This window comes from Lepidochelys kempii, chromosome 1 (assembly GCF_965140265.1).
Source record: "Lepidochelys kempii isolate rLepKem1 chromosome 1, rLepKem1.hap2, whole genome shotgun sequence".
Lineage (NCBI taxonomy): Eukaryota > Metazoa > Chordata > Testudines > Cheloniidae > Lepidochelys > Lepidochelys kempii.
The window spans coordinates 26,830,322-26,852,400 of record NC_133256.1 but is presented as its reverse complement, the minus strand read 5'-3'; the positions used below and the strand labels follow the sequence as shown (position 1 = coordinate 26,852,400).

Genomic DNA, 22,079 nt, shown 5'->3' with positions numbered 1-22,079 from the left:
TGGAACGGAGCAGAAGAGGATCCACATGGCCCCAGTTCCAGGTTGAATCCTGGGAGCTGGGAAATGTAGGCCAATCAGCAGCCCACCCTACCTGGGAGTTGGTCAATTGCAGGGCTCTACATATTGGTCTCTTGGTAGTAATTGTTTTATAAAACTTTCAAACCTGATTAAGTGTTACTACTTTCTTCCCATATAAGGATGGTTATAAAACACATGTACTGCAAGCTTATAACACTATTCATGCCAGTATAGCCTACTCAATGCATGCTCTTATCACGTGTAAATAAATCATATAATAATGGCAATACATTCTCAAGGCTGTTTGTAGTAGTGCTGTAGCTGCACTGGTCCCAGGATGAGACAGAGACAAGTTGGGGGAGGTATTGTCTTTTATTGGACCAACTTCTGTTGGTGGATGGGACAAGCTTTCGAGCGTCCCAGAGCTCTTCTTCTGGTCTGCTCGTCCCTTCCACCAATCTCACCCACTTTGTCCCTCTCAATATATTCTCAAGGCACATTTATATTAAATGTATAATGTATAAAGCAGCAATAATATCTGAAAATCCTTTCAAATGCATATATTGTCTAATTCTACCAAACATAATTATCCATCTTATTCATCCATGAACTTCTAAATTACCATGCTTTAACTTTTAGTTCAAAGCATATTCTAATGAACTCCAGTATCAGAACCCAGGGAATTGTATTTATAGTCATGATGACCAAAATTCATTTGGTTTTAAATTATAAATTTTTTTTCCCCTCAACGCATACATTTGAAAGTCCATGAAGAGATCATCAGCTGGTTCAAATGGATGATGTAGTTCTACTGAAATCAACGGATCTACACAGATTTCACCAGCTGAGGATCTGGCCCACTCAGTTGGTCACTGTGGCTAGTAGCTTTCTTCTCTTGCATTTTCAGCAAAGATAAAGATGCTACCTGAATCTGCTCTGTGTTACCTGATGCACATACGCCTATGGAGGAAAGCTGCTTCCAACATCTAACACAACTGTGACAAAATCCTGTGAATTGCCTCGACTCTTACTCACTCTCTTAGCATACCTTTATACATATACCTTAGGAAACAATGTCTCTCAACAGCAGGAGACGATACATACTCTGACTACAATTAACATGCCAATCAGGAAACGTGCCGTGTTCTAAAACGGTAACAGCCAAGTCAAAAATTTACAAGCATTAATCATAGTAAATAACAAATTTGTGAAGCATTAATTGCTGATTAAAACCTGAAATTGCTGTGCTACGTGTGGCATGGGAAGCTTAACTACTTCAGCTTCTATTGCTGGCCACTACTTATATTGCTTGATCCCATCACAGTTATATGTGGGCAAAGACACTGGTTCAGTTTTCCAAGTCCTCAAGAAAAATAGTGCCATTGTGCACGCATTTTATAATCGGAACAGATGCAAGGGTGCAAGGGGGACTAGCCCAGACACAAATTAGTTTTCGAAAACTCATCATGATTAGGAAGTGAGGAAGACTGTGATTTGGGTGGGTGGGGGACTTTCTAGCCAGCAAGGACCCAGTGCTGGGCTGGGGGCCATGCTGCTTTTGCAAAGCAGCCTGTCCCTACCCCTTCACACCCAAAAAGGGGATGGCTACAGGGGGGAGTGGCCTCTAACAGTGTCAATGACCCTTCTTAGCCAGCAGGGACTCAGCTGCTGGGCTGGGCACATACCTTTACACCTCCTGGGTTGTGGGCTGGTTGTGGAATTTATTTACTTTGAAATCTTGTCCTTCTGCCACCCATCCACAGCTCTCACCACATCCATCTTCTGCCTCATAGCATCAGTTATCCTCCCTTTGCCCCACTGGCTCCATCACCCCTTCCTGGTTTCTCTCACCCCTCTACAGTTGCTCATCACCTCTATCTAGTCCTCTTCCCCTTTCCACCTCAATCTTCTCCCTCTTCTCAGCCACAGCCATACCCCCTTCCTCACCTCTCATGATATTTACACAGCTGTGGCCCTCCCTCCATTCCCCACCTCCTGCACCCGTCCCAGACCCCACCTCTGCCCCTCTTGTGCCTCCATTCCTAACCTCATGCCTATCCCCCTCCTTCCCCCTCTCTTGATGTCTCTGGATCACCCACTCCATCTCTTATTTAAAAAAAAATTACATCAATCCAGAACCTCTTCCTATCTTGCTTCTTTCAGCTCCTGCTCTCACAGAGACCTGGATCCCTTTGTTCAACATTGCCTCTTTAGCTGCCCTCCTACAGAGAGGCCTTTCCTTCTCTCACACTCCCCACCATGGATCAGACCATGAGGTGGAGGTGAGGGTCACAAAAGCAGAAGTTTCTTGTCTGCTCTCCTCCTCTAACCCCTCCATGTGCCTCTTCATTTCCTGCTCTCCCTCATACCCACTTTCATCCCCTCCCCTACTCTTCTCCTTAACCTCATTCTCCTGTGGCTCTTTCACCTCACAATACAAGCATGTTCCAGTCTCTCCCATCTTTAAAAAACCCCAACATGTTTGACCGCATTTGCCCCCCCTCCCCCAGTCTCCTTTTCATCTCTAAGCTCATTGAACACACTTCAGAATCACTATCTGGAGTTCCTCTCCTCCAGTTCCATTCTAGACCCTCTCCAATCCGGCTTCCACCACTTGCACTCAAATGATATTGCTCTCACCAGAGTCTCTAATGACCTCTTCCTAGCCGGAGCTCAGAACCAGTACTCCATCCTCATCCTCCATGACCTATCAACTGCCTTCTACACAGTCAACCATGCTTTTCTTCTTGAAATCTTTTCCTCCCTGGGCTTCCACAGCACTGTCCTCTCTTGGTTCTCTCTCATCTCTCCTTCACTGTGTCCTTCAGGGGATCCTCCTCATCCCCCATCCTGCTTTTTGTGGAGTTTCCACTGCGATCTTTCCGGGATCCCCTTCTTTTCTCCCTCTACACCTTATCTCTGGGTAAACTCATCTTCAAACACAAATTCAATTACCAATCGCTGTACTGATGACTCACAGATCTACCTCTCTGCTCCAGACCTGTCTCCTTCTGTTCAAACTAAAACCTCTGCCTGTCTCTCTGACACCTTCTGCATGTCTGGTCACCAGCTGAAATTCAAAATGACTAAAACACAGCATTCAATCTACCACCTTCAATTCCTTTCCCTCCACCTCTTTTCTCAACCATTGTGCACACCACCACCACCCTGCCTGTCATGCAGCCAAATAACCTGGTTGTCATCTTCAACTTGATCCTCTCTTTAGGTCCTCACATCCAGACTATGTCTAAATATTGCAGATTATTTCTGTATAACATCTGTAAGATACAGCCTTTCCTATCCATTCACACAGCTAAAACTCGCACCCAGTCTCTCATCATCTCAAGTCTCAATTACTGCAACATTATTCTCTCTGACCTTGACAAATGCAATCTTGTCCCTGCATCCATTCAGAATGCAGTTGCAAATTTCATTTTCCTAACCCACTGCTTTGACTATGTCATGCCCCTCTTTTTGCATTCCTCCACTGCCTCCCTTTTCTCTATCAAATTAAACATAAGCTTCTTGCCTTCACTGTTAATGTCCTTTACCATCAATCTGCACCCCACTTATCTTTCATTCACTGTCGAGATGCTGACTCCCACCTCTGGTGAGACAATGATGCCAGCCTCCCTCCTCCACTTATTACATTTTCAAACAAGAATATTTGTGCTTTCTCCCAGGCTACCCCTCATGCTTGGGAGGTGCTCCCCACAAACCTCCACAAACCTACCTCATTATCCTCCTTCAAATCCTCCTTTGCCATGACACCTACAAAAATCCAGACCACTGATTTGTTGAACCTACTGCCTATCTTGCTGACCAATATCATTCCATTGTTTCTTGGTACTCCTCCATCTGATGTCTCTTATCTTATACCTAGATTGTAAATCCCTTGATGTAGAGACTTTTTGTTCTGTGTTTGTAGAGTGTGTGGCACAATGGGGTCCGGGTCCATGACTAGGGCAGGTGCTGGGCTAATTAATGATAATATTAATGAGAACATAAGGGGAACCTTGCAGATGTTTGTTTTTTGTTCCACACCTGGAAAGAAACAGCATTTGTGCCTGTTTTATTTGGAAGCAGCAGTCTTCATTTACCAAGCATTCCATGATGTTTTCAAGGTCTGGTTCATAACCCTCTTTCCTCATCTCATTATCCTCATCAGTTTTTCTTTACGTGTGTTAACTTGTGAACAGAAGATAATTTCCACATGAAACTTCTGATATGAACGCAGAAGCAGAGAAGAAAAGCAAAAGATGATCGGACAGTAGAATCATAGGAATCAGAATGGAAAGGATTTATTAAATTATCCAGCTCATCTAACCAATATTTAAATAATCTTATTTACACTGCCATACTGATCTTTTAAAAAGAACAGTGGGCAAAATAAGTCTTCACTTTAAAAAAAAAAAAAATTCATGACAGTTGTACCTGGATAAACAACTGGCGCTTGGTGTATGGATCAAAGCATGCAAGTTGCAATCAAGTTGCAGTGGGGGAGGTTTAGATTGGATATTAGGAAAAACTTTTTCACTAAGAGGGTGGTGAAACACTGGAATGCGTTACCTAGGGAGGTGGTAGAATCTCCTTCCTTAGAGGTTTTTAAGGTCAGGCTTGACAAAGCCCTGGCTGGGATGATTTAACTGGGAATTGGTCCTGCTTTGAGCAGGGGGTTGGACTAGATGACCTTCTGGGGTCCCTTCCAACCCTGATATTCTATGGTTCTATGAATTTGCCTTTCAAAAAAATTTATTTCAATGTCTCACAATTCACAAGGTGGCAGCATTACATCAAGGAGTGGAGAGATGTCTCTGGGATAGTTTGCATTACATTAGCCATGTTTCTTGTTGGTGCTAAAGATTTATATGGTCAAATAAATTGAAGAGTTTTACTATCCCTTAAATGAAATTCAGTTTTGCCCCAGAGTGCTTTAGTTCTAAGATTATGAGTAGGGCCTCTTTTAACAGCATTTTGTGAAGTTTATAATGCTGGATGTGAACTAGTAAATATGAATACAGTATACTCCTGTTTATCCGAAACCCTATTATCTGAACCTCCACGTTATCCAAATCCCTTCCTTGTCCCCCAGCATGAGATATGTGCTGCAGAAGGCACGTATGTTGTGCAGCTCACGATAGGGGAAAAGGAGGGGATTCGGATAATGCAGAGGTTCAGGTAATAGAGCAGAGACTCCCAGCCAGGACTGCGAGGAGGAGGAGGAAGAGGACGCGTCCCTGGCCATAGGGGAGACCATACTGCCGCTGAACAGCTCCTGTGGCAGTGCAGGTTACGATCCTGATGGGGCAGAGCAGAGAGCCCCCCGCCCCCCAGCCAGAACGGAGAGAAGAACAAGCCCCTGGCCATGGGGAAGGCCAACCTGCTGCTGAATGGCACTCGCCTTTTCAATTATCCGAACGCCTGATTATCCAAATAAAGTCCACCCCCCCCATGCTATTTGGATAATCTGGAGTTTAAAAAGAGCTCTCCAACCTGGAGACTCTCATAAATAACCAACCTTCCATACAAATGGACTTTACGAAATAAGACAGGAGATCTACATTACACACTTCACCTCTCTACAAAGGAAAAAGGAATGTAAGCTGTCTAAAACCCTACCTGCCACTTGGAGCCACAACAGTGGTACCCCTAACTCACCCAGCAATATCATCAATCTATCCAGCTACACACTCAGCCCGGCAGATGAGTCTGTCCTATCTCAGGGACTCTCTTTCTGCCCCGCCACCCCCAAAAACATGAGACAATTCTGCGGTGATCTGGAAGCCTACTTCCGCCGTCTCTGACTCAAAGAATACTTTCAAGATAACACTGAACAGCACACTGATACACAGACACCCTCCCACCAACAGCACAAGAAGAAAAACTCCACAGGGACTCCTCCTGAGGGTCAAAATGACAGTCTGGACCTATACATAAGGTGCTTCCGCCATCGTGCACAGGTAGAAATTGTGGAAAAACAACATTGCTTGCCTCATAACCTAAGTTGTGCAGAACGCAATGCCATCCACAGCCTCAGAAACAACCCTGACATTATAATCAAAGAGGCTGATAAAGGAGGTGCTGTTGTCATCATGAACAGGTCTGACTACCAAAAGGAGGCTGCCAGACAACTCTCCAATACCAAATTCTACAGGCCACTTTCCTCAGATCCCACTGAGGAATACACTAAGAAACTGCACCATCTACTCAGGACACTCCCTACACTAACACAGGAACAAATCAACATACCCTTAGAGTCCCGAGCGGGGTTATTCTATCTACTACCCAAGATCCACAAACCTGGAAATCCTGGACGCCCCATCATCTCGGGCATTGGCACTCTCACTGAAGGACTGTCTGGATATGTGGACTCTCTACTCAGACTCTATACCACCAGCACTCCCAGCTATCTCCGTGACACCACTGATTTTCTGAAAAAACTACAATGCATTGGTGATCTTCCAGAAAACACCATCCTAGCCACCATGGATGTAGAGGCTCTCTACACAAACATCCCACACACAGATGGAATACAAGCTGTCAGGAACAGTATCCCTGATGATGCCACAGCCCAACTGTTTGCTGAACTCTGTGACTTTATCCTCACGCACAATTATTTCAAATTTGGTGACAATTTATTTACCTCCAGACCAGTGGCACCGCTATGGGCACCCGCATGGCCCCACAATATGCCAACATTTTTATGGCTGACCTGGAACAACGCTTCCTCAGCTCTTGTCCACTCACGCCCCTTCTCTACCTACACTACACTGATGACATCTTCATCATCTGGACCCATGGGAAGGAAACTCTGGAAGAATTCCACCATGATTTCAATAGCTTCCACCCCACCATCAACCTCAGCCTGGACCAATCTACACGGGAGGTCCACTTCCTAGGCACCACAGTGCAAATAAGTGACGGTCACATTAACAGCACCATATACCGAAAACCCACTGACCACTATGCTTACCTTCATGCCTCCAGCTTCCATCCTGGACACACCACACGATCCATTGTCTACAGCCAAGCGCTGAGGTACAACTGCATTTGCTCCAACCCCTCAGACAGAGACCAACACCTACAAGATCTTCATCAAGCATTCTCAAATATACAATACCCACACGAGGAAATAAGGAAACAGATCAACATGTACCCAGAAGCCAGACGTGTACCCAGAAGCCTCCTGCTGCAAGACAAGCCCAAGAAAGAAACCAACAGAACTCCACTGGCCACCACATACAGTCCTCAGCTAAAACCTCTCCAATGCATCATCAGTGATCTACAACCCATCCTGGACAATGATCCCTCACTTTCACAGGCTTTGGGAGGCAGGCCAGTCCTCACCCACAGACAACCCGCCAACCTGAAGCATATTATCACCAGCAACTACACACCACACCATAGTAACTCTAACTCAGGAACCAATCCATGCAACAAACATCGATGCCAACTCTGCCCACATATCTACACCAGCAACACCATCACAGGACCTAACCAGATCAGCCACACCATCACCGGTTCATTCACCTGAATGTCCACCAATGTAATATACGCCATCACGTGCCTGCAATGCCCCAATGCTATGTACGTCGGCCAAACTGGACAGTCCCTACGTAAAAGGATAAATGGACACAAATCAGATATTAGGAATGGCAATATACAAAAACCTGTAGAACACTACTTCAACCTCACTGGACACACAATAGCAGATGTAAAGGTAGCCATCCTGCAGCAAAAAAACTTCAGGACCAGACTTCAACGAGAAACTGCTGAGTTTCAGTTCATTTACAAATTTGACACCATCAGCTCAGGATTAAACAAAGACTGTGAATGGCTCGTCAACTACAAAAGCAGTTTCTCCTCCCTTGGTATTCACACCTCAACTGCTAGAAGAGGGCCTCATCCTCCCCGACTGAACTAACCTCGTTATCCCTAGCCTGATTCTTGCTTGCATATTTATACCTGCCTCTGGAAATTTCCACTACATGCATCCGACGAAGTGGGTATTCACCCACGAAAGCTTATGCTCCATTACGTCTGTTAGTCTATAAGGTGCCACAGGACTCTTTGCTGCTTTTACAGATCCAGACTAACACGGCTACCCCTGTGATACTGGAGTTTACTGTACATGCAAAAGGCCCTTCCTTCGTGATTAGGATTCAGATAACCAAAGCCATTTGTAGGAAGTGTTCAAATTCTGAACATCACCAGTTAAAGTCTACCTGTCAATACGCTATTAGAACGATCAGGGTCCAGACACCCCAAGGGAAGAACAGAAGGTTTAAACCCCAAAAATGAGCAGTTGAACCAACTGACTGCATATTGTATTATTGTACCATAAAAGTATAATGAGAAAGGTCTTTTATGAAAACTTATAATGTTCTGAACTTGATGATCATTGTGAGATATGTAGATGTCATACAGTGTCTATCTCAGACTGTGGTTATAAATTTATGTATTTATGTATGCAGAAAACTGTTCATAACCTGTATTACAACTTCAAGTACACCTCATGGCAGGGAGCAGTACCTCACAAAAAAATCAAACTTCAAATACCCATCCATTGTCCAGTCCAGGAGAAGACAATGATGAATTATTAGACACACCCATCCTAGATTATCCCCCATGCTGAATAATCATGAGTCACCACAACAGGAAAGGAAAAAGAAAAGTTCTAGAGAAAGAGCTCAAAGGGCTGAAACAGGAGGAGAATAGGAGAGCCAAGAGCCTTGTCTACATGAGAAAATTAATTCGGCTTAACTATGTCACTCGAGGGTGTGAAAAATCCACACTCCTGAGTGGTGTAGTTAAGCCAACCTAACTCCCAGTGTAGACAGCACTAGGCAATGGAAGAATTCTTCTGTCCAGCAAGTTACCACCTCTCAGGGAGGTGGATTTCCCATGCAAATGGGAAAACTGCTCCCGTCAGTGTATGAAGTGTTTACACTGAGGCGCTACAGTGGCAGAGCGGAAGCTGTGCCTCTGTAGCACTTCAAGCATAAATAAGCCCTAAGGTGTGTGCTTCCCTTTCTCTGGGTCTTTGGCAGCAGCTCAGCGTAAATGCTGTGTGATTGTTACTCTGGGTGTCTGGGATGGGCATCTTGGGGTATCATGGGTGGAACTGGGAGCAAACATTACATATACATAGCATGTTCCCGTCCAAGCTGAGCAATATTTCTGCCTGACAAGCCAATGGAAGTTAAGGATGCTAGAAGCAACATTACTTGTCATTCTGTGCTAATTATTCCCTCGGATAAGGGTGCAGGTGGCTAGCTCCTGGAGTAGCCCCTTTTCAAGGAGACAAGCAGAGTCCAAGCAAATAAGGTGAATAAAGTAAAACAATGTACCTGGCTCCATATGGCTGGAGCTGGTTTTCCTGGTGGATCCTTGAGCTCTGCAGTGTTTGGAGACCACTCCCTCTGACCCCTCTGGGAAACTACAAACCCCTCACACACGTGAACAGGGCAGCTGTCAGCAATTCCCAAAGGTGAGTTTTCTGAGTCTTTGTTCTCGTTTCCAAGAGTTTGTACTCTGAGAAAGTACAATGTCAGCCATGTTATTAAAGAAACATTGAAATCAATGGTCCCACTTATGGAGTAAGGTCCTACTCAGTGCAAGTTAGAGCGGCAGAACTGGAAACTAAGTATAGCTTCCACAGCCAGGCTACGAATGTCCTGTGATTAACATTATTAAACCAGAACGATAAACTGAAATATTAACACATGACTTCAAAAACAATACAGTATAAAAGGGATTAGTCTTGCAGCACCATCTGCCTGTATTTTGTGAGTAAGACTCACAGCAGAGTAATCGAAGATGCAAAATTTGCTCTGGTAATCTTCTGCAGTTCCTATCTGCCACCACACTGTGCAATATATGAGACATCATTTTATATGTTAACAATAGCTCTAGTAACATGATTTATAGTGACATCAGTATTTTAAAGCCTCTCTCACCCTCAGTGATATCACTGACACATTATTTACAAAAGCATTTTCTTATGTTATGTACTTTTCTGAAAAGATATAAAATTAAGTCACAAAATATATTTGATAACCTATGAAAGCCACAAAAGAAATGTATTACTTTCTTACCCTACTGACCACTATTACATGTAAGCCACCAAATCTGACACCAGGTATTAATTCATATTAATTAAAAAGAAAACTTTAAACCAGATTTTCAGCACAGCTCAGGGCCATATTTTTCCAGTGTTCTGTACTCACACTGGGGCCAGATTTTCATGAGAGCTCATAGGTTGAAATGAGCTCTTTTGAAAACACAACCATTTATTTACCTACCTAACTGGAAGTCGAACTTTTTCAAAAATACTAGCCTAAGACTTAGACATGGAAAATATTTATTCCAGTGTGCGTCACAGATCCACAGGGTCTGGTCTCTGAGCAGCCAGTTTGGGCAGGGAGCGTAGGGGGCGTGGGGTAGGGTTAGTTGGCTCCTTTTGGCCTTATATAATCTATGAAAATGCTTATTTCTCAAAATTTGGCCCAAAGAGATTGAGACCTGTCAGTTTGCCAGTTTTTTATCCATTTAATGTGCACCATGTTAATTTTGACAGGTTTCAGAGTAACAGCCGTGTTAGTCTGTATTCGCAAAAAGAAAAGGAGTACTTGTGGCACCTTAGAGACCAACAAATTTATTTGAGCATAGGCTCACGAAAGCTTATGCTTAAACAAATATGTCAGTCTCTAAGGTGCCACAAGTACTCCTTTTCTTCATGTTAATTTTGTATCATTTTAGTTGTTTTATCAAAATGTCATATGGTACCAAGTCAAATGCCTTACAGAAGTCAGTCTGTTATATCCACCCTATTACCTTTATCAACCAACCTTGAAATCTCATCAAAAAATATATCAAGTTAGTTTGACAGGATCTATTTTCCATAAACACATGTTGATTGGCTGATACAAGAATTAAAGGAAGGTAATGTAATTAATGCCACTCCATTGTTTTGGCTACGATCAATATCAGGCTGACAAGCCTATAACTACCTCCTCAGTCATCCAGTTTACCCTTTTAAAATACTGGCATAACAGTGACTTTCTTCCAGTCTCCTGGAACTCCACCAATGTTCCAACTGTTATTGAAAATAAACATTAATGGTCTAGCAACTGCTTCAGCCAATTCTTTTAAAACTCTTAGATGCTAGTTACCCAGACTTGCTGATTTAAAAATGTCCACTTTCAGCAGCTACTTTTGAACATCCTCCTGAGTTACTACTGGAATGGAAAATCTTTCATTATCAAAATATGATGCACTTTAACTGTGTATGCAAAATGTGTGCATGAGATGAAGTAAAGTTTGTTTTTAAGTTTGTTTGCATACTCAAACACCTATATTCAATATGTGCAGCTGCTTGCTCTGTCTTTCTCTGTAGGTTCTGACACCACATACAATGAATCTCTACAAAATACTCAAAGCCATACTTCAGGGCTCTTTCCCCAATTTGCACAGAGGGCAGCCTGAATCCCAAGCCTGTAATCTCTCTGTCATGCAGATGATACCATTGTCAATTCCTTCAGGAGCTAATAAATAAACTAAAAATAATAAATTAAAAGGGCACTTTAATGTGAGTGATAAACTCATGTTTGGACTGAATTATTTGTTTAAAAGTGGAGGTAATAACAGGTGCGGGGCACCCAATAACAGCGTTGTATAAAGGTGGAGCGCTCAATAAGAGCACTATTAAGGTGGAGGCTGAACTAAGGAAGGCACTCGAGCACCTGGGGAGCCGTGGCATGGGAAGACTCTAGCAACATACAGAAAAGATCGGTTATGGCACGTTCAGCTCTCATTGACTTCTGGATAAATACTTCTCGATAAAATCCAGCAGCACCAGCGGGACCCAAACACTCAGGCTGGTACAGCACTAGTTTAGTGTATTAACTCTAATTTAATAGAGCTGTGAAAACTGCAACCTCAAGACTGAATCAAGCTTTAAGAAAAGTAAATCCTCTGCCATGTAATGAGAAAAGCATTGGGGACAGAAAAAATATAAAATAAGCAAGAATTAGAGCAATATGGGACTAGGACATTTCTCAGGGGGAAGAGAAGGATCAAAAGCTATCAGATATCTTAGGTTTCAGAATAACAGCCGTGTTAGTCTGTATTCGCAAAAAGAAAAGGAGTACTTGTGGCACCTTAGAGACTAACCAATTTATTAGAGCATAAGCTTTCGTGAGCTACAGCTCACTTCATCAGATGCATATCGTGGAAACTGCAGCAGACTTTATATATACACAGAGAATATGAAACAATACCTCCTCCCACCCCACTGTCCTGCTGGTAATAGCTTATCTAAAGTGATCATCAGGTGGGCCATTTCCAGCACAAATCCAGGTTTTCTCACCCTCCACCCCTCCACACAAATTCACTCTCCTGCTGGTGATAGCCCATCCAAAGTGACAACTCTTTACACAATGTGCATGACAATCAAGTTGGGCTATTTCCTGCACAAATCCAGGTTTTCTCACATCCCGCCCACCCCCATACACATACAAACTCACTCTCCTGCTGGTAATAGCTCATCCAAACTGACCACTCTTCAAGTTTAAATCCAAGTTAAACCAGAACATCTGGGGGCGGGGGAGGGGTAGGAAAAAACAAGAGGAAACAGGCTACCTTGCATAATGACTTAGCCACTCCCAGTCTCTATTTAAGCCTAAATTAATAGTATCCAATTTGCAAATGAATTCCAATTCAGCAGTTTCTCGCTGGAGTCTGGATTTGAAGTTTTTTTGTTTTAAGATAGCGACCTTCATGTCTGTGATTGCGTGACCAGAGAAATTGAAGTGTTCTCCGACTGGTTTATGAATGTTATAATTCTTGACATCTGATTTGTGTCCATTTATTCTTTTACGTAGAGACTATCCAGTTTGACCAATGTACATGGCAGAGGGGCATTGCTGGCACATGATGGCATATATCACATTGGTGGATGTGCAGGTGAACGAGCCTCTGATAGTGTGGCTGATGTTATTAGGCCCTGTGATGGTGTCCCCTGAATAGATATGTGGGCACAATTGGCAACGGGCTTTGTTGCAAGGATAAGTTCCTGGGTTAGTGGTTCTGTTGTGTGGTATGTGATTGTTGGTGAGTATTTGCTTCAGGTTGCGGGGCTGTCTGTAGGCAAGGACTGGCCTGTCTCCCAAGATTTGTGAGAGTGTTGCGTCATTCTTTAGGATAGGTTGTAGATCCTTAATAATGCGTTGGAGGGGTTTTAGTTGGGGGCTGAAGGTGACGGCTAGTGGCGTTCTGTAACTTCTGGGAACTCTTCTGGCTCTATCAATCTGTTTCTTTACTTCTGCAGGTGGGTATTGTAGTTGTAAGAAAGCTTGACAGAGATCTTGTAGGTGTTCGTCTCTGTCTGAGGGTAACTTCTGGGAACTCTTCTGGCTCTATCAATCTGTTTCTTTACTTCTGCAGGTGGGTGTTGTAGTTGTAAGAAAGCTTGACAGAGATCTTGTAGGTGTTTGTCTCTGTCTTAGGCTAATTGACTACAGGTTCTGAATTACTCTGTCTCGTAGGAGAAAGAGAAAGACTATGCCTGGGAAAACCCCTCCACAGATAGATATGAACTAACAACAATTTCCAGAAGCCAGGAATTAAATTCACTATGGATCCTGTTGAAGTTAATGGGAGTTTTACCATTGGCTTCAGTGGGAAAAAGAGTAGGCATATTACTCATGGAACCCTGAGGGAATGCAATCTGGCTTGGAGATTATCCTGGCCCTAGATCTTAAACTGAATCCCAAACTATTTTCAATACATATGACATTTTCCAACCCACCTGTTTCTTATTTATTTGCTGTTTTATTAATCCATCTCAAAACAGGTCCAAAAAAAGTTCCTGTACTTACTCTGCTTTCATTATTACTTATATACTATTATGATTTGAACTAATTTAACATAATACTAAATGCAATTTTAGCTCTCAAAACTTTGATGGTGTTACTTTGACATAGATCAGAAAACAAGCAGCAGCGAGGAGTATTCATTTCAAAGTGAAATGCGCTTTCTCCCAGCCCCATGCCTTTAACCTAAAAAACACAATGTAGTGCCTCCTTGGCTACTTTAAATGGAGCTCTCCTGCATGCCATTACATCACAGTGGAAAGTGAGTCAGAACAGTAAACAGCACTTGTGGTGCTTTGTAAACAAACGTGTCTCTACAAACCCACAAATATAAACCTGAACACTGTTTTAAAAACTTTGGACCCAAATTTATCTCTGATGTCTCTCTACTGACTTCAGTACCTTGCACTTGGGATGAATTTGGTTAATTTTCCCTTACTTGAACTAAACAAGGTTCCCGTCACTTGTGAATGTCATTGTGCTAACATAAACACAGCGTGCTTTTTTATCTTATCTACACAAAAGGTGCAGGACGATTAGCTTTTACTACTCCATGGCACACAGTGTGTTTTGGGAGACAGCTAAATCCCTTTTCTGATGCGAAAGTGCAATCAATATAGCAAGCAAAGTAACAGGTGCAGCAAGCGGCAGCTAGCCCTGGCAACAACAAATGGGAATCAAACACCTAGAGACACCCCAAAGGGAACTGGAAGGTGCTGTTGACAATTATGATGAGGCTCCTTTCCTGGGACCTCACTAAGCATGAAGGCTAATAAGACAGAAATAGAATGGCATTCATTAACACTGACTTCCCGGCAATGCTTCAGGAGTTCTGTCAAGTATAAATGAGCTCATTTAAGAGTCATTGGGAATAGCGTAACTCAGCCAGCATTCCAGAAGACATGCTTCCATGCTGATGACGCTCGTTAAAAAAAAATGCTTTAATTAAATTTGTGACTGAACTGCTTGGGGGGAGAATTGTATGTCCCCTGCTCTATTTTACCTGCATTCTGCCATATATGTCATGTTGTAGCAGTCTTGGATGATGACTCAGCACATGTTGTTCATTTTAAGAACACTTTCACTGCAGATTTCACAAAACACAAAGAAAGTACCAATGTGAGATTTCTAAAGATAGCTACAGCGCTTGACCCAAGATTTAAGAATCTGAACTGCCTTCCAAAATCTGAGAGGGATGAGGTGTGGAGGGAGCATGCTCTCAGAAGTCTTAAAAAAGCAACACTCTGATGCGGAAACTACAGAACCCGAAACAGCAAAAAAAGAAAGCTCCTTTGGATTGTTATTGTGCAGAACCTGTCACCAGCATGGACACATGTCCCCTGAAATGATGGTTGAAGAATGAAGGGATATATGAATCTTTAGCACATCTGGCATGTAAATATCTTGCGACGCTGGCTACAACAGTGGCATGCCTGTTCTCACTTTCAGGGGACATTGTAAACAAGAAGTGGGCAGCATTGTCTCCTGCAAATGTAAACAAACTTGTCTGTCCGAGCGATTGGCTGAACAAGTAGGACTGAGCGGACTTGAAGGCTCTAAAATTTTACATTGTTTTATTTTTAAATGCGGGGTTTTTTGTGCATAATTCTACATTTGTAAGTTCAAATTTCATGGAAAAGAGAGTGCACTACCATACATGTATGAGGTGAATTGAAATACTATTTCTTTTATTTTTTTTAGAGTGCAAATACTTGTAATCAAAAATAAATATAAAGTGAGCACTGTACACTTTGTATCCTGTGTTGTCATTGAAATCAATACATTTGAAAATGTAGAAAACATCCAAAAATATTTAAATAAATGATATTCAATTATTGTTTAACAGTGTGATTAATTGCGATTAATTTTTTTAATAATTTGACAGCCCTAATTTAAAGTAAACATCTCAAAAAATCATGGGTAATGCTAATTAAACAACTACAGAGAGCATGGTAATAAGGCCATATATCCATCTTTGGGATAGCACCTATTGCCAAAATGACTAAGCCCTTTGGGTAGGGTGACCAGATGTCCCATTTTTAGAGGGACAGTCTCGTTTTTTGGGACTTTTTCTTATATAGGCACCTACTACCCCCACCCCCTGTCCTGTTTTTTCACAGTTGCTATCTGGTAACCCTACCTTTGGGCAAAAATTAAGAACTATGAATGGCTTCAGGTGTTCACCATGGGTAGCATTAAAGGGTCCGCTGCTATATGCAAGAGAGTATCAGTGCCCAATTGTTAGGAACAAAACTAAATAAAGAGAAAGCAAATAACAAAAATTCACCAACTCAAAGGAAAACAAAATAAATACAGACTATTGCTATTAGCTCTGCAATTGGATCTTAGGATCAGATTGTGACAACCTTACTCATGCTAAATGGTCCCATGGACCTCAGCAGGTCTCCAGGAAGAGTCCTACTGAAGCCAGTGGAAGCACGGATAGAGTAAGATACTATGCTACTTGAGTAACGGTGGCAAAATCTGTCCCTTAGTTAATGTCATGAGATGAAACAGAATCCAACTCACTTTCTTATAACTTTGTGGACTGTGCAGTGCTAATAGGAGCAAAAAGGAGTCATTAAAATCAGCAGACATATCTCGGAATTTACACTAGGGACAAATATGTGGAGTATGTTTACTTAGATGTGTTTCAGAGGATAACACTTTAATGTTGCCATTACTTGTAAATCAGATAATTGGCAACATTTACTGGGTATGGCAAGGCAGGAGGGTTTTTTTTAAAGCTAATACTTTTTCCAACAATGCCATATTTGGATACCAGTGAAAGTAAATATACGCTCTAAAAATAAATTGACAAGTGCTATAATAAATGGTTTTGAGTCAATAAGAGAAGTTGGGGATAGGGAGAAGGGAAAGGGAAATACAGACTTCTGCATTGGACCCAGTTTTCAAGAAGAAAATATATCGGTACATACTTTATGAAGCCACAGTGGAATGTGTCCTGAATCGCTCTGTGATAATTGCTTTTGCTGCACAGCTGCCCAGCAGTAGGAATCCACATACGCAGCCTGGCGCCAGGAGAATGAGCTGGGAGGAAAACAGCTTATCTGGGTACCTAAAATGCAAAGCAAAATGTATCAAAAGTCAAAATTTAAAAAGAACAGCTAATGAACATTTCAGTTTTTTCCAATATTAAATCCATGATGTAAGAAAAAATAAATCAGGATTCTCCAATTAGCTATTTAATCTAACTGTTCCCATTTCACCTTCTGGGGTAACAATATTGGTTCTCTGGACTTTTCTGAATGATATACTACCTTTCTCCACCAGCCTAATCATGAGCCTCTGTGCTGTACTCAAGCATGCCACCATTGCCCACCTCATTCAGGGCTCGTCTACACTACAGCTTAGGTCAATGTAACTCATGTCACTCGGGTGTGAATAAGCCACCCCTCTGAGCAAGGCAAGTTACATCAACCTATCAGCTGTTCACACTGGTGCTATGTCGGCGGGAGACGCTCTTCTGCTGACGTAGCTTCCGCCTCTTGCTGAGGTGGGGTAATTATGCTAATGGAAGAGTGCTCTCGTGTTGGCATAGCATGTCTTCCCCAGACACGCTACAATGGCGCAGCTGCACCAATGCAGCTGTGCCGATGTAGCACGGTTGTGTAGACTAGCCCTCAGTTTGCGCATCAATGAAATCCAAGCTCCACTGCAGGGTACAACATATCCCGCTGAATGGGAGGTAACAGGTGCAGTCTGCAAGGACTACGGGTACGTCTACATTCGAGTGGGAGGCGTGATTCCTAGCTCAGGCATACACACACATGCTCGCTCTGATTGAGTTAACACCTAAAAGTTAAAAGTGTAGCTATGGAGGCATGGGCAGCAGAAGTTCGGGTTAGCCACCTCAGTATGTGCCTAGGGTCTTGGACAGGCTCACACAGGCTAGACCCTCCTGCTACCTGTGCCACAGTAGCAGACTTCTAATTTTAGTCATTAGCTCAATCAGACTTAACACAGGCAATCGCACCTCCCAGCTTGAATGTAGCCAGGGCCAAATTCAGACTTGGTCCAGCTCTAATGACTCACGAAACTTTCCCACAGCGGGTTGTACCTCATAAGGATGGGATTATTTGGTGAGCCACATTGTTGACACCCTTCATATAAAGCCAGAACAGGATGAGGACATTAGTTAGCTTATTTTTGCACAATTTTCCAAAAAGGAAAAATAATTTCCTGTGCTCTATTAGAAAATAGTAGTATTGGACCTCCCCAGATTCTAAAATAACTCTGGATAAATCATCTAAAATTATACATATTGGAGAATGACTTCTAGTAAGTCTGGGAGGATGGCTTCTGTAGGACTGAGCCTTTCATAACCTCCTGCACACAACAGCATTCCACAGCTCTGTTGAAGGGAACACCACCACAAGAAATAAGCTGGATGGGAAAACAGGTGCACTGTACAGGAACTATGAATTCACAGCAGGTTTTGCCAAGTGGCCCTACTATTTGTTCACCATTTATACTTTTGTACATTTTTCTTATTTTGGCTTGCTCATTTATGCACTTTTTAAGGAGAAACTTTTTTTTAAAATTAAGTTGACTGACTTGTAAAAATGAGGCAGAATAAGTTAATCTTTGAAAGCTGCATAGACTATTTTAAAAAAGAAATCACCATTATTTCTGTTGGTATATTACCCCCCCCCTCCCAAATTAGTGCTGATGCGGCCCCTGCATTGCCTTAAAAAAATCAACAAAATATTTGCAAGATTACTTCCTGGACTTTGTATCCACTTGCCAATGCAGTTCTTACAAAAGAAGAAGAGCCCCTTTTATAACAAGAACGAAATTCATTAAAACTATAACTATGCCACCTTGTGAACCAAAGATAGTTAGGGGCTCCAAGCACAATATGAACAAAAAGCTTAATTGTGAGTCACTGTTCTCATTATTTATAAGACTGCAGTGACATGACAACATGCTCTGACCAGTCACAAGGCTCCCTCATGAAATCAGTAACACATTTATCAGATTTCACGAAAACTTAAATGGATTTAACAGAGTTGGCACAACCCTCAACAGTTATGCCCTACCAAAACTCCAGGGTGGCTTGTACTTTACAGGCATTTTCCCCACTACCAGTGGAGGGCCCAGAAATACAGTGCAGGCCAGTGCGGCAATTTGTGTGCCCTTCATCATCTGGATATCCAGCAGAACAAATGAGCTTTATGTTCTGCCTTCATTATTTAGCAAGACTCTAGCTGCTGTCAATGGGGGTTTTTGTGTGTGAAATAACAGCAGAATATGACCCTTTCAAACATTCAAGAGGTGAATAACTAGAATTGTGCTGAGCCATGTTTGCCTTAGTAATGCCGGTGTCATCAATGAGAGTAATTGAACGTAATTCAGATGCAGTAGAACCTCATTAATTTGAATTAATCCATGGGAGACCCATTGCAAATGACTACGTTTTTTGAATTAGTGAAGAAGGGAAAGTGCTGTGTGCCTCCTACGAGGTGCTAGCTATTTTGATTCCCACTACAGTCAAGGAGAGTTAAGTGAGTTCAACATTTTGCAGAATCAGGCCATAAGAAGAAAACAAAGAAAAAATATATGGATCAGAAAATGTATTTTCCCATTTATTTATGGTTTAATTTTAGTGATTGATAATACTTCATAACATGTTAGTGTAAATTTTCCACATTGTTACACCAATTTTATGCCAGTGTAATTCCACTGATCTCAATGGTATAATGAAGGTTCTTTGTATTTATCTAGTTTCAGCAGTGCACCAGATACTGTCACAGAGAAGTATGAAGACAGAGACATCAGTGGAAGTTGAGGGCACTCAGGACCTTGCGGGACTAGGACTTAATTGACATATAAGCATACTGTAGCATTTTTTGTAAGTTATGGATTCTTATTGATAGGAGTCATCATTTCAGATGAGATTGCATTTTTGGGCATGAAGTGGGCAGATTAGCAACGTTCTACTGCATGTTTATTTTCAGTGTTTTCAATTCACTTTTTGCACAGGATTAACACCTATTAAATCAATACAGGCAAAAATATTTTTAATGTAAAGGTATCTTGGGGAGGAAAGTTAAAACCATTAATAAATTATTTTTATTATTTATATTGGGTAGCACCTAAAATCCTCAGTAAATGATCAAGGCCCCGTTGAGGAAGGTGCTGCACACACATGGAATTTTTTTAAAAAGCCAGTGTCCCCCAAAATTAACAATGTTAGCACATGATGAGGGTCTGCAGGTAGATACAACAAATAAAGGTGCAGGGGGAAGATGAGGTAACTGCAAAACTATCATGTTTATTATACTAAGCTGCAATCACAGCACACTTTGCCTAATTTAGAAGAAAAGTTATGTACTGACATCAACAAATTTATATTTGCACTACTTTTAACACAGAGAAGGTAGAGAGAAAACTTAATTAATTTTTATGATACAACAGCATTTTCCTCAACAACAAAGCAAAAGGCAATGAAAAAGCCCCCTCATTTACAAGGCTATCCTAAAGAAAGACTGCATAAGACAGCTGCAGCATGCTATCCATTACAACTAAATACAGACTAGAATGTGAGAGGACAAACATGATAAAAGTGATCTTCATAACCATACTGAAATTATCAGGAAATTCACGGACGCAGGAAATTACCTAAAGGCATGCAACTCAGGTACATAGTACAAATCTACATTATGGTACATAATGAAAGTCTAAGTCTCAGGGCTGCACTCCTGCCTGAAATTTACACAATCCTGAGGCCCCAGTCCCAACATGCCCCTCCCATCCTCTGCCCACTCCCTACACCAGACCTCGTAAAGGGATCCTGCTCAGAAAGCAGCCTTAAGCAGTCTGCTTCAGTAACTGCTCTAGGGCAATCCTCTCACTGCTGGAACCAAGGCTTTTAGGGTGCCTATATGCTGCTCCAGCCTTTTTACCCAGTGTAAAGAGCCTGGAGCATCAGTGAGGATCTCTTCCCCTGGCTTCTATTACCAGCTCTGCCACCAATCTACTGTCTGACTTTGGGCAAGCCACTTTACCTCTCTGTGCCTCTATTTACATATGGCAGAATCTGTCTGACTACGTTTGTATACAGTGCCTAGCACAACAGGACCCTGACCTTGACTGGGGTTTCTAGTAGGGAAGTAAAATGTTAACGAGTTAACTGGTAAGCATGAGTCTTACTGTTTAATCCACCTTAACCGTTAAACCCTGGACCCCCAGTGGGTCCGCACCAGCTGGTAGGCTGGCCAACCACAGCGGCCCTACGCCAGCCAGAGCGACCACAGCAGCACCGCCCGGAGCAAGCTCACCATGACCCTGGCCTGCCCCAGCCGCTTAATTGGTTAACTGCTTAAACTAAATATTTTTGAATCGTTTAAATGGTTAACTTTTTAAATGGTATTTACATCCCTAATTTCTAGGCACTGCTGCAATACAAACCATAAGTTTGGGTCTCCTCCTATTCTCCTTGAGGTTAATGTGAGTTTTGCCACTGATTTCAAAGGGGAGCGGGATTTAGTCAGATTTCACAAATCATGGCCCTAATACTGGAAAGGAATCTGCAGGCACAAAAACTTATTCCGCTCCCAGAGTCCCAGTGAAAATCCAAGCTGCTGTAAGAATTCATATGAGTGATTCAACAGTTTTGCTGGTGCAGAACAAGAGAAGGCTGCATTTCAGTTCTGCTCCTGGCAAGATTGAGCCCCCCAGAGTAAGTATAATAGAACCTCAGAGTTATGAACACCTTGGGAATGAAGGCTTTTCGTAACTCTGAAATGTTCGTAACTCTGAAAAAAATGTTACAGTTGTTCTTTCAAAAGGTTACAACTGAACATTGATTTAACACAGCTTTGAAATTTTACTATGCAGAAGAATAATGCTGCTTTTAACCAGATTAATTTAAATGAAATAAGCACAGAATCAGTTTCCTTACCTTGTCAAATCTTTTTTTATTTTTAAACTTTCCCTTTATTTTTTTAGAAATGTATTGTATTTGCTTTTTTTTTTTTTTGTCTCTGCTGCTGCCTGATTGTGTACTTCCGGTTCCAAATGAGGTTTGTGGTTGACCAGTCAGTTTGTAACTCTGGTGTTTCTAATTCTGAGGTGCTACTGAAATCAGATTGCTTTCCTTTTAAACACTTTCAGACAGGCAGCTATTACTGAGATAAAAGATGACATTTTCATCTAAATCTA

At 42.1% G+C, this 22,079-nt stretch overlaps 1 protein-coding gene across 4 annotated transcripts in view; it reads right to left on the bottom strand.

Moving 5' to 3' along the window:
* Nucleotides 1-22,079, bottom strand: part of PANX1 (pannexin 1) — a 48,464-nt gene that overhangs the window by 14,105 nt on the left and 12,280 nt on the right. For 2 of the 4 annotated variants that reach the window (XM_073337374.1, XM_073337357.1), the window contains exon 2: nucleotides 16,832-16,971. In XM_073337374.1, the coding sequence (XP_073193475.1) occupies nucleotides 16,832-16,971 (140 nt within the window). Of the gene's footprint in view, nucleotides 1-9,368; nucleotides 9,553-14,895; nucleotides 14,981-16,831; nucleotides 16,972-22,079 lie in introns of those variants that run through there. The other 2 variants (XM_073337364.1, XM_073337384.1) reach the window with 2 other exon arrangements.